We start from the raw sequence: 13754 nt of genomic DNA on the forward strand, positions 1-13754 counted from the left end.
TGCGGGCGGGCGGAGGCGCCGGTGTGTCAATGTGTCCGTCCTTCACTCCTCCATTGTCTCCCGCCGTCGCTGGTGCCGTCGCGCTCGCTCGCCCTCCCCGCCCCGGACCGCGCAACCACCGGACAGGTGCGGCCGGGACGGGGAGAGCGCCGGGCGGGAGCTGTGCTGGAGCCCCGCCGGAGCCCCGCGGCCGCGCTGCCCAGGCGACCGCGGCTGCTGTGGGGCAGCTCCAGGCGGGCGGGCGGGCGCGGCGGCCATGGCGGGGCAGGGCGGGCGGCGTCGTCACAGCCCCGGTGTCGGTGCTGGAGCCTGGGTTCGGAAATGCCGCCGTTCGCGGGTGTGCGGAGTACCGGCGGCGCCGGGTCCGCGGTGGGAGGGCGGCGGTGCGGGCTCATGTGCACGCCGGCCCTTCCCTCCGTGCTCCTGGTTTCCTGCCTTTTTATGGCATCGGTTGGTTGGGTGGTTGGGCTTTTTGTTGTTTTATTTTTTGCAGGCAGGAAGAGCGTTTTGTTCGGCTAAAGCAGCCGAATGGAGCCGTGGTTGTGCCACGGCATCGTGTCTCCAGGAGGAAGCGGACACTGAAATGGCTCGGGAGGGGAAGGAACGCGCTCGGGGTGTTCAGAGCGGTGCCTTTTGTTGGCGCCTTTCTAAAATTAAACTGTTGGTGGAAAAATAATCTTTGTTACAGATCCAACTTTCCACTATTCCAGCGGAAGCTCGGTAGGCGCAGGGACGATCCTGCAGATTGCCTCCAGGAGACAGAGACTGAGTTTTAACATCCTTGATTTTTGCCTGTGTTTATACCAGAGAAAAGAGCAGAACCCTGGTACTTGGTGCTGACTTTTACCGTCCTTTGCCCTACTCTTCGATGTATATTTTTTGTACCCTTTCTTTTAAGGAACCATTTTTTTCTTGCAACTAATTATGGAAGGCATGGCTTTATCAGCAAACCGAATTTTTCCTTTCCTTAGTGCTTGCAGGTCATCTCACGTTTACTTACTGAAATTTCTCTTTCTAATACTTACCATGTTCTCTATTTGATATTGTTGATGGCTTGTTGACTGACTCAGAAATGGTGAAGTCTGTAATAGAAGAGAACGCTCTCTGAATATAGTATATCTTCGTAAATATTTGGGTAAAAAAACCAGAACGTGATACATTTTTTTTAAAAACTAAGCAGCCAAACTGTGTATGTTTCCATGATTTTAAAAATCATGGAAATACTGGGGTGTGCCACGATCTAGTTTTACTTGCATCAACAAGTGTAAATAAAAGAGATTGGTTTGGACTTCAAATTATAATAGATTCGCTTGACTTTTTTTGTGGGAAACAAAAAACGTCTTGAAAGAAATGCAGTTGAAGCACAAGTGCTTTTAATATTCTGATCCAGAAAACGATCCCCATGTAGTACTAACAGAAGTATGTCACTGGCTCAACCATGAAGGCTGAAATTAGGGTTTAAGTGGTCTTTTGTTGGTTCACTGCAGGGTGTGAATTTTACCTGCTGTGAACAAAATTTTTGATACTACAGTGCCCTGATAATCTCTGTGGCACTATTAAATGAGAAGAGCCTTCAAGCTTCCTTTTGCATTAAAAAAAACCACCAACCCAAAACCTGCTGTGCATTCAGCACACAAAAGTATGGATATTACATTCATTTTATTTAATATGAGAATATCATTATTGCCATCCCACCCTTGTTCGCAGAGTGAACAGGCACACGCAGTTTTTCCTTGGCAGCCTCACTGGATCTCACTTGGTGACTAAGGCTACAGGAGTGCTCCATCTGCATGGGTAATAAAATACTTTCAGTGCTAGTTAAAACATGTTTCTCACTCTTACCTGGCTTCTGTGTGACCTTCGATCCTGTATTATCCAGACATTTCACAATCCTCAGTTTATCCTCGTGAGATTGTGATGAAGTGGCATTGCCTCCATTTTATGAACATCACTTGTTGCCTCCATGCTTCAAATTATTTTTTTTTCAAGGCAGTGTAGGGAGTCGGTGTGAGGGCAGGGAACTGCAACATGAAAATGTTGGTTCTGTGCTTTTGTGTCTTGTCTCTTAGTGCATTTTCTTTTATCTGCTGTTTCTGTTTGTTTCACATATTTAAGATGTGTGTATTACTGCTTGGTAATAAATAATCTATATTTAAGGTATTCTAGAGGGAATAGGAAATGTTAACCTCGCTGTGACTCAGAATATTTTTTAGATTTTAAATCAAATGGTTGTATTAAAAATTTCCTATTTCCTCATCAGCTGATACATCTGATACTTGTGATTTGTGAAGCAGGAACCAGTAGTGACATTTTTCCCCAGTGGCTTGCTGGTTTTACTGCATTGAGGTGTGCTCATGGGGATTTGTGATAGCTATTATTACCAATGTATAGGTGATCCTAAGTGCCTGTGTGCAATTGTCAGAGTAAGATTCATGCAAGAAGATAACAAGGATTTCTTTAATTAAGTAGCATTCATTTTGGGAAAATGTACAGAGCAGTAACCATTTTCTTGGGTCAACTTGAGTAGAAGAGACTGCCCTATGCCTTAGAGAGTGCACCATGAAACTCTCAGTCTTTGGACATGAAAGGGAAGGAAAGGAAATGAGTTGGTTTCACTGTTTTCTCTCAAATGACCTACCTTCACTTTTGTCTTGGAGGGTTGCCTGAATTCTGGGTATGTACTCTGCAGAGGTCAAAGATCCCATAGTCTCTTTCAGTGCCTGGGCCTGGCAGGATCAGAAACCTGTCTGACCCACTACATTTTGTCTAGGGGGAATATAAAATAATGGGTCAAACAAGTATGCATAGTTATGACTTATTTCCTAGCTCCCATCTCACTGGTTCAGCTAGGGATTTCCTCAGCAAGAAGTGATGTCTTTGTGTTTACCTTTATATTTGACAGCCTAAAGTAGGCTGGTAGGCTTTTTAAATTTAGGTAAATTGTATGTATGCAGCATCCCATGATTATAACTTTCATGACTGCTTGAAAGAAGACCACTTCTTTCCTGTTTTTGAACCTTCTGCTTCATGGTTATTTTCAAACCCCAGCTCCTAGTTCCTGTTTTGGGAGCCGATGAGGAATTGGTTCCTGTTCAGCCTTGACCTGCAATCATGCCTTGACAGACCTGTGGTGTCCCCTGCCATTGTCTTTTTGCCAAGCTGAAGTCTTAGGTGTATCGAGTCATTTCTATGTAAAATCCATTTCTTGTTGTTGCCAAGTGTGTTTTTGTAAATTAGCTCTGTCCTCCTGCATGCCCTGGGCAATAGGAAATCTCCTTCAAATGGAGCAGACAGACCCCCACTGAGTTTCGGTCCTGCTGTCTCCAATCCTTGTAATTATATCCTGGCCAAAGTTAAGAGGATCTAATAGGATTATTCATTTAGATCAATTCAAGTTCATGCAAGTTCAAGGAGTTTTTATTGCTGGAAACATCCTCTGTGTTTTCCTCTCAGATCTCACAAATAGTAATATGTGGATAAATTGCTTCCGCCCCCAGTTGATTGGCATTGTATAACTCTTTGACTTCTTTAAGTGTTTTTATTTTATTGTAAGGGATGTTTTTTCAACTTTCATCTGTTTCTGGATCTCAGGGCAGCCACTTGGTCTTTGTTATGATCTGTCAACGTTGCTAAGGCCTGTTTTGTACCAGAGGGTAGTTTATAAAACCACAGAAAAATAACTGAAACTGGCAAGCACTGATTCATGTTTTTGAACACAATTGGTGTATCCACAATAGCTACACACAAACTATTCCTGTAGTTAAAATGCTAATCTGAGACCTCAATAGAGATCTCCACCTGCTACCAATTCCTTGTGAGACCTTGCACAAAGTTAGACTTGGTCTACACTTTGAACTTTAGGAGTAAGTCCCAGGACTTGACTCTAGCTGTATCCAAGGTCTGGCAAGATGAGGCTTATGCTTCTTTTATCTTCTCATGAATCCTGACTTGAAGGATTCTTACATGCATGGGGCATAAGGACACCAAAATATTTTCCAAAAGGTTGATCCAGACTATAGGATGAGCCCGGTTTAGGTGAGCAGTGTTCTCCGGCAGGAAATACAGGTCAGAGCAGTGTGAAAGGTACCAGTTTGGGGCTTGAACGACTGTGTAATGGTAAGGAACTCCTGTCTGGGTTTATAGTCTGAATTAATTTGGTGTTGGTTTGTTCCAAGACTTGACCTGATTGAACAGAGCCAGCTTTGATGGTTTTGCACCTAAAATATATCCAGAATAGCAGTCACCTATAGAATTTTCTTCTAAGAAAACTGTTTACAAGTTTATGTGTGTATGTTGCAAAGCGCATTTTTGAGCTTATGCTTTTATTTTTGTGCGTCTTTAACTGCTAATCATGCCAGGGCCACCTTCCCACAGGGAATGATGATTAACAGAGCAAAGAAGAAATTTTGAGGTGCTCAGGTATGGTGATGATGATCATGGACAATGTAAGTGCCTTAGATGAAATGTGCATTTATACTACCTGGTTAAAAGCTTCCTTTGAAAAAGTCAGCATTGCTTTCACAAGAAAATCAGATATGTGTGCCTCGTTCTTCTTTTATATACCCAGCATAGGAAAAAAATAAGTTACTCTTTTGCAGCCTGAGTTCACATTCTCTTACTTGTTTGTTCTAGGTGATTCTGATATGAGCAGCTTGCTCAGACAATACATGTTTTGTGCTTTTCATATGTAGCTTTAAGTCACTGTGGTTTTATTGGATTAAAAGAAATCTAAGCTTTAAACAAATTGTTTCATGCCTATGAATTCCATATAGGCAGATACTTGCATTTTTTGGAAGAGAAGGCATACAAGCAGCTTTTTGCTGTTAAAGACTGAGACGTGTTTAGACAGCAGAGCAATATGTGTCAGAGAATGACCTTTGCAAAACTAAGTTCTTTCCCACTTAAGCTTTGCAGGTGGTAGCAATAAACCAGTAATGCATTAGTACAGCTTCTGTAAGTGTTGGTTCTCAATAGCTTTTCAGATGGCTGTTCCTAAAATAAATTCAAAATTTCAGAGATGTAAAGCACCTAAAATTACATAAAGCTGCAAGGGAAATATAGCTGTGTGTAGAAGGAGATTGAAAAATCACAGCACACGTAGAATTTCTACTGTTTATGGGATTCATGAGTGCAGTACTGGGAAAAACAGTGTTAGCAGCATTTAGTCAGTGACAATCAATCCTTTTTTTGCTGAAGAATGGTGGAAGCACTTGGGTTAAACATTTAATTAGATCTAATTAGTGAGTAATTTTTTTTGACCTCCAGACAGGATTATTTAAACTCTGCTTACAGTCATGTGCAGATATATGTACCACTTTGTAGGCTTAAGGTTATTGTTTAGGACAGAGGAATTAGATCATGCATTGAATGGATGTGTGCTGTTAAATTCAGATTGCTTTGAGACATCATCTTTTATTCCTCGTCTTATTTTCTGTCCTCATTCCTCCTGTGCAAATTCAAGAATTCCTACATCTGTGTTGCTCATAAGGCAGTAGGCTGTCACCCACATCTATCTCTCTGCCTGAGCTTACAGGTGAAGTAATTCCATTTTGATATTTTATGAGCAATAAATCACCTGTGAACTGCCACGGTTACCCATTAAACTGTAGATTTGATTTCTGAAACGGTTTCTTTTTCTGTGTGATCCAGTGTTGATTAAAAATGGCTCTTCCCCTCAACTGCAACAGTACTTATATGTTAAAGTAGTAACTATCTGTTGAAAGATAAATAAAATACTCAAGGATAACTCAGAGGTAAAACTGGGGTGTGAGAGCAAAATTGACAAATGAAAAATATCTATTTTTTCTCCCTAGAGAGAAGTCTGTGGAGTGCAATAATACTCTGCCATGCCTGAAAACCCCTTTGAACTTGCCATACCATAGTTCTTAAATGTAGCTGTCGACCTTGTAATAGACTGCAAAAGTCAAAATAAAAAGCCAAACAGAGTCTAGTACCCACGTGCAGTGGTGTGGTGGCCATTTTACTGCACTGTGGTGTTCTTTGCCATTGCATGCTCTACAGCAGAGGGAAGAATGAAACACTTGAGTTTCAGAGTTTAACAGATTTGGTCTTCTGTCAAGTGTGGTTGTATAGTGCAAGCACAATAGAGGGAACTCAATATGTTTGTAACAGGTTGCTGGTAAAACTTCTGGCTTGGATTGCTTTTTGTGATGGGGATGGTTATATCCAAGTGTGGCAGCTCATGTAGATCAGATTGCAAGACTGTTCTCCATTTTTAGATACATTTTTGGTGGCTAAACTGGTTTTAGTAAGTCTTCCTCGTGTGCCGTATAAAACAAATAATCAATGTTGAGTTACTTGTTTTAGTTTTTAAATTACAGCAAATCAGGAAAATACTTCCAAGAAGTAAATCAGTAGTAGTTCCTACTTTGTCTGTGAGAGCTTTTAGTTGCTGTACGTCTAAGTGATTTTAAAATTAGAAATGTTTGTTTTTTCTGCTAAAGAAACTATAGAGTGAATTTTAAAATGCATTGAGTCCTTTATACGTATGTATGTTTTGGCATTTTGTATAAGGATTTGCTCTGCAAAATCTGAGCTATTCTTAGGTTTGATGGAGAAGTTTGGTGTAGAGATCACTTACAGTTTTTCCAGAGTCGTAGTGGCAGACAAAGATTACTGCTTTTATTCAGCCTGTAAGATGATGGATTACTGCTAGTGAGAATTAAGACTGAGGACAGACAGGTCAGGCAAAGGAAATGCTAAACACAGTCTGGGACAGAGGTTGGCCAGGGACATTGGAAGGAAGCATCTTCTGTGATGTCTTGAATCTCAACGAATTACACCCTTCTACAATTCCTTCAGCTACTGCAAGCAGAACAATTAAATACGGTTTTTGGGGTTGTACTTGCTTGTAATAACTACTGTCTCGTGTTTTCCTTAGATGTGTTTTCATGCAGAAAAGAAGTCTAAGCAGTTCAATGGTTTGTAATTTGCAAGCTAAAGTGATCCTTTCATTTTAGGTTTTGTTTCCATAAATAAAATCCTCTAGTTCTCTAGAAATGTTTTTAAGAGGGAAGATATATTCAGTGCATTCAAGTTACACATTAGTAATTTTCTTCTGATAAGACACAGGGCTGAAATCTTGGGAAGGTGCTACTGAGCATTAGGTAAAGGGCTAGTCATTTATTTTCACTACCATTTCATGCCTTGAGCAACAGAAAATTACAAAAACAAAGTATGTTATTTCTTTTAAATGCTTGAGGGGAAGTCGGCCCTTTAGAAGAGGGGATGATGAGTTTCCTTTCAATCTACAACTTTGTGTGCACCAATATTGATGTAAGTTTGGTTTGAGTCTGATTGCTGTTTTTTATCGTGTCTGCATCTTTCTGAAGCCTGTGTTAAGTCTCTTTTGTATTAGGTCTGCTTTGACTGTATTTTCCTTAATGTGTGGTTTCGTGTGACTGTGACCTGAGGATCCCAAAAATCATCAGCCAGTGCTATGAAAACCTGGTGTTGTGCTTTTGCATACCATATTCTGCCAAGATGTTTGTGGGTTTCTTTCTCTACATTTTGTATGATAAGAGGCTCCAGTCAGTGTGCCTCCAGGGACATGTGAATCCTTGGCTCTGCCCATCAGTCTCCACTCCCTTCCCAGCATGAGGAAACACCTACCTCTATCCTCAAGCACATGCATGAGGTCTTTTGCCAAGTTTTGACTTTGGCTATCTTCTTTTGTGGGGCCTTGTTAAAAGCCTTCTTGAATTAGAAGAAGGATGCACATAATTCTCTAGAAGGGCCAAGGAAAGGGCTTTATTTTGTCAATTGTTTTATTCCTGTTAAATTGTTTATTGGTGTATGCTGAAAAATGCCATTTTCCCAATGTACTCTACCATTAGTATGTCAATTTGCATTGCTGTTGTGCCTCCAAGATTCTTCATGCTGACAGTGGCCTGGTTGGTTGGTGATTCACACTGCTGAATGGTGAAGGCATCAGGCTCTCGGGTCTCTCCTGTGAAGAAGTTTTCGAGTTCTTGAGCTTTTATCTGTGAGTGGTGGTACCCAGCTCACTGAAGCCAAGTATGTCAAGCCAAAGCATTTTATGGTAGCCTGTTTGATGCTAGGATTGGTTTAGTATCTTAGTGCCCTCCCTAAGCTGTATTTTGTTGAGGTGTAGGAAGGTCTCATGCTTTCCCCATTTTCCTTTGTCCTGTCAGTTTAAACAATTGTTGACCTTTTTAGTGGGTATTGGCTGTACAAAAACAGTGTTACGGTATAAGGAGACACCATAAAGTCTTTTGAAGGTGAGGGAGAGCAAGATCTTTGTGATAGGGACAAGAACTGAAGTCGTGTTCCCTATTTATTGTTTTCGACATACTTGTTAAATTTTTTTATTGTAATCCCAAAATAAATTACTTAATTTATGTTGAAAACTAGGCTACTAAATTACTGAGAAAAGTGCCTTAATTCATGTTCCTAACACTTGGTTAGTAAAGGTTCATATAAACATATTTTTATCTGAAATATCAACTTTGTTTTTGAAGCATTTTCAAGAATAGAAAAAAAACCCAGTTATTGCAAAGCCCCCATTGAGAGTCATGTTGAGTATCTGCTCTCTTCTGTTTTAGAATTGAAAAAAAATTAGTTTCGGTTGTCACTTCTACTTTTGCATTTTTTCCCTCCCTTAGCAAAGAACATATGCTAGCTTTACTAGTTATTCAGCTCTACAGAGTGTATCCAGCTATGCAAAGCAACGTTTGAGGTGGGTTACAAATGCATTGGTTTGCATGGCCTTCACTGACTTGGAGAGTTTGGCTGTATCCAATGACTGAACAGCTCTGCATTCTAGGATTTAGCTAGGTTAACTGCAGTGTCTTTCTGAAGCCTCAGAGGGACCAGCCAAGCCTTTCATTGTGGTTTCTAAGTCCAGCAAAAAAAAAAAAATCCTTTAGCTGTGTCATTAGTAAACCTTTTACATTTTTCATAGTTTGCATCTTCATAGGAAATGAGTTGTAGAAATCTAATGTAGCTTTTACTGGTGTTTTTGCTCTGTTGTACATATGTATATATGCATACACCTACAGATACACATTCCATGGAACCCTTATTAGGTTATCTGCAGAAATAGGCTGTTGATATTGGTCTTTCCAGTGCGTGAACAGTGATGCTGTAAACAAGAAAATAGATTTCCCTATTAATAGTGTCAAATATCATTGTTCTGAGCTGACGTTAACATAGGCCAAACAACCACAAAGTGGATGCATGGTTTCTCTGAAGGAAGCAAGGCTGTCTGGCATAGTGATGCTTTATGCCCTTTAAAAAAGATACTAAACATGTTCTGCTTAGAAATCCATAACTGCATTAATGCTTGGCTTCAGAAACTGGGTTGGGAGTGGGTGGATGGCTGTGGTCTGATGCTGAGATGATGCTCTCAGCATACTTGTGGTATGCTGGATTTTGAAACTTCTTAACCAACGATGAAAGTTCTCTGAATTATTTCAGAGAGATCAACAGGCAGGTCTACTGAATTAATTATAGAACTGAATAGTATAGAAATTGTAATTGCCTTATTGTTAATTTTGGGTGAATAACTAAATTCCTAATTCTGCTGGAGGTGTTTATAGGTATCACTGAGCTATAGACTTTCACACAGATGGCCAATCTGCAGGTGTGAAGTTTGATCTGGTTCAGATACCTAAAAAGTGCCTTAAATCTGAAGATGTGAAGCTGTTCACCCATTTCACTCTAAGATGGGCAAGCAGAATATTTTATATAAGAAGCTATTTTCTGGAAATGTTTCTCCTTATGGTGAAAATAGACATGAATTGCAGGGTCAGACTAGGAGTCATCATTCATTTTTAAAGGCAAGTCAAATGCACCCCATATTTGGGTTCTGACAGTTGGCTGTTTAGTCAGGAAAAGTCGGTAGGGGTTTTGACTTAGCTGATTGCCTTCTAAAATGATTGACAGGGAAACAGGGAGTGGTCCTCACAACCAGTAGTATCAATTAAATTGCTGGGTTTTGCATTGAACTGATCTGACTGACAGCTCTCTGTGCTTCCATTACCAGTGTGTGGGCACAAAGCACTGCAGTGTATTCGGCACGGCCTGCTGCCTCTGTGGTGGAGTGGGGTAAAATATTATATACCTGCTCTGATCTACATCTGGGTGAAAGAGATGTCTCAATAACTTCTAGTAGCTTCTTGTAATGTGATTAAGCTGTTAGGAAATGACACTTATACTGGAAAATAAATACAAAATAGTGACTCAACAGGCTAGTTGCTCTAGCATAGAAGTTTTTTTTCTACCTTGAGTGATTTATATTGTTGCTTTATTTGACTTCCTTTTGTGGCAGTGTTTCTTAGTTCTGAGATTTTGGCCACCTGTATATATAAATGTATTTTTGAGAACCGAGTTTACATCTGATTGCAATTATCAAAATTGCATATAATTACCACTTTCTGAGAAGCAAAACTTGAGAAGCACTCGTAATAGCCATTGCTTGCAGTGCTGTTTGTAGATAGACTGTGAATTCTTTGGGTTTGGTTTGATGTATTTCAAAGTCTCCTGAATATCGATTACCATCCAAGACATATTCTTGGTTTTATGCATTTATATTTTCAGATAAGTCTTGCGTTCAATGTCATTTATATTTAGATCCAGGATGGAAGAAGATTAAGAAAAGCAGTAAGTGTCAAAATTGAGAGAAGATGCAATGCTCTGAGAATTTTCAAGACTGTGTCTGTGCGTGGTATTCCGAAATAAGGGAATTTTGCAGTGCATGATTGCTTGGCATTTGAGCTTGGGGTTACCAAACCAAAACTGATCTCTCAGTTTTGATATGTGAATAGTGTCAGAGTCCAGTACTCTATGATCAGCATCTTTTTGATATTCCACATGTGGAGAGTATGATGTTTAATGTCTGATTTCCCCACCTGAAGATAGTTGATATTACGTGGGATTTCTGATTTAGTAGAGTAATACAAATTATACTGAGAATGTCAGACAATTGTAAATGACATTTAACAAAGTAAAGTCGTTGCAATACACAATTCAATCACAATACCAATGTGTTTACCATTACCAGTCTTGACAATATTCTCTCTGGGCACCCCCAGATTTTGGGAAGAAATACATAGATTGAATCACAGTATGTCTCAAAGATTTCTGCTCTCCGAAGAAAACTGGTTTAAATGTTTTCCCTTATATTACAAAAAACAGTAAAATCCTCCTGCAAAATTAGTAATATAACAAGCTGACCCAGGATAGTCCTCTTGGGATTTTTGTTTACTTTTCCTCCTAACCTGACCTTACTCAGGTGTCCCCCTGCTCTCAGTGCTGTTGTCCTAATACTCTCCGGTGGAGCATGCTGTCATGGGTGAGTAATGCTTGTCTTGTGTGTTTGTAGATTTAAGAGACCGCCTTCTCATACCAAAGCTTGGCTTACTGGGAGAAATTTGCCTTGGGTCTATAGTCTCATCTCTGGAAGTGGCCTGTAGTGTTGGTAGGTGAGAAAAGAAAAACAAAGAGAAAAAAAACCCCGACAACAACAATATAGATAGAAGGGGGTGCTACATTTCTCTTTCATGTCCTGTCAGACTCACAGCAAATTTCAAGCTTAGAAGGTTGTATCATTCATGTGTTTAATGGCCCTTGATAGACTCTTCTTGCATGAATTAATCTAAGAGCTTTCAGGTTTCCACACGGAGGTGAAGAAATTTTGTTCTGGAGTGAGTCTGAGAGTGCTGGTATGGGAGCTGACAAGCAGTGGATAGGAAAGCAAGTGTTTGCTCAGTTGGTAATAGCTATTTTTCTGACTCACCTGGCATAACAGTTGATTGTGTAGGCACCCCATGGGTGACCTTTATTTCTTTTTTTCCACAACACGTAACTTGGATGTGAATCAGTATCTATTGCTATGGGATTATCTTAGCTTGGTCTGAGAGTGGTTGTGTCCACCATTGCCTAGAAAATAACTGTTTGCAGGTTGAAGCAGTCCAAGCATTGACTGCTTCTATTCCCCACTCCAGGAATTTATTTACCCAAAACTAGTGTGTTCTGTCAAAATGTTCACCTACTCTGAGGAAGAAGAAGCAGCTGCAGGGAATATGGGACTACTTTTGGGATGCAGAGTGACACCAGTCAGTTATAGACTACTTTTTTTGTCCAAGAGAATACTGCAAACAGCATAATCAGTGTTAGCTGGTATTTTTGGAATACTAGATATGGTGCAAAGTGTTGTATGTTTTCACTGCTGGCCTTTTGTGCCAGAAAGATCATAATTAAGATATCTGGAAGCTGATTCTTTTTCCCTCAGGTAAAAAAAACATGCATTATCTTGGTGAACTCCTTGCAATGCTTTTAAGAAATAATTAGAGAGTTCTGAATTGAAGCTTGCTTTAATGCTTAAAGCTGTTGTTATGTTAAAATCAAGGTGTTCGCCAGTTGCAGGTGTGTAGGAGGTACTGGCTATTAATTAATACATCCCTCCTCCCATTACTATATTTAGTTCATGAAATAATGAACTGCTAGCATCTGGGGAGCATTGCTTTCTGGAGAATGCGCAGATTGTATTTATTTATTTTTATATTTAACATTAGCCCCTTAGTTGATCGGTTTTCTCAAGTGCTGCAGTGCTGTGTCCTGGAGGCACTAGTGATGTCCAGTGCTTTTGCTGCTTCTCGGAGCTTTGTGGTAGCAAGAAGAATGGAGGAGATACATCTGATTTTATTGTTGATACTGAAATTGCATGAGTAGGGTCAACATTGTAAAAATTTCCAGTAGGCTGATACATTAAAAAAACAGAAGCAGGATGGACTTGAACAGAGGAGTGGTACCCTACATGAGAAAGCTGTTCTTCCTGCCTTCTTTACTGAGCTGTTACTGTGTTGTCTTGTGTCTTAACAAGCTTTGTTTCTGGGAATGAAGCCTCTCTAGCCTCTCTATTTTTTTTAACATGTTTTCTTCCCAATACCTGTATTTATTGGTTTATTAGAGACCTGATTCAAGGGAACCCTATAAAGTAACTCCATTAATAATTTCTTGCAAATGTACTGTGAAAAGTGGCTACTGCAGTTCTCCCCAAAACATTAGTGAAGGATTGAGCTAAATTGCTTCAGTACCTTTAGGGTTGTGTTTTTGCAGAATTTCAGTTACACCATTTTTCCTATAACAAAATCATCTCTGTGGCAATTGCTAAGACAGTTAAATTTTTCAGGATGATCAGGACATCCAATATTTCCAAATTCGAGAACCCTGTTTTAGCATTTACACAGTCCATTGAAAGTGATGTCTTGTGTGAGGAAGAAATTTGGTTAGCTTTGGAAGAATTCTGTCTTTCTTCCACTTGTTTTCTCAGTTCACCTGACCCCAATCTCTGCCTGATGCTTTGGCTTTCCCTGTTGGCAAGGTAAGCGAGTTTGGAGTTGGTATTTTACCTTAAGATGAATGTTAATTTGATATTAATTGATCTGTAGCAATACAGCATCTCCATTATTGCAGCCTATTCCAGTTAAGAGTACAGCACCTAAGAGAGCTCTCAACGGTGAGAAAACCTCCTGCTAATACCTTGTTCTTAAAGAATTACATCTAATTCCTCTTCTTTAGTTGCTGAAAGAAATCTTGTTACTGAAAGACAATGTATTTTGTGTGTCAACCTGAGTGTGTGATTTAATTTACTTAACTTGTATTTCTACCTGTCAATTATTAGGAATTTTTTACCCTTTTCTTTCATTGACTCTACCGTGTCACACACATTTTTATATGGTTCCTGGTGACAGAGAAGTCCATTGTCTCGG

General features: G+C 39.9%; 1 protein-coding gene across 3 annotated transcripts in view; it reads left to right on the forward strand.

Annotated features, from left to right (window-relative positions):
• BZW2 (basic leucine zipper and W2 domains 2) overlaps positions 1-13754 on the forward strand; it is a 56982-nt gene continuing 43228 nt past the window's right edge. Inside the window, exons 1-2 of one of the 3 annotated variants that reach the window (XM_088162529.1) lie at positions 11281-11335; positions 13316-13366. In XM_088162529.1, coding sequence (XP_088018655.1) covers positions 13341-13366 — 26 coding nt within the window. In that variant the 5' untranslated portion in view covers positions 11281-11335; positions 13316-13340. Of the gene's footprint in view, positions 127-1731; positions 1795-11280; positions 11336-13315; positions 13367-13754 lie in introns of those variants that run through there. The other 2 variants (XM_014894405.2, XM_014894406.2) reach the window with 2 other exon arrangements.

The sequence above is a fragment of the Sturnus vulgaris genome, chromosome 1 (genome assembly GCF_052056855.1).
Source record: "Sturnus vulgaris isolate bStuVul1 chromosome 1, bStuVul1.hap1, whole genome shotgun sequence".
NCBI lineage: Eukaryota > Metazoa > Chordata > Aves > Passeriformes > Sturnidae > Sturnus > Sturnus vulgaris.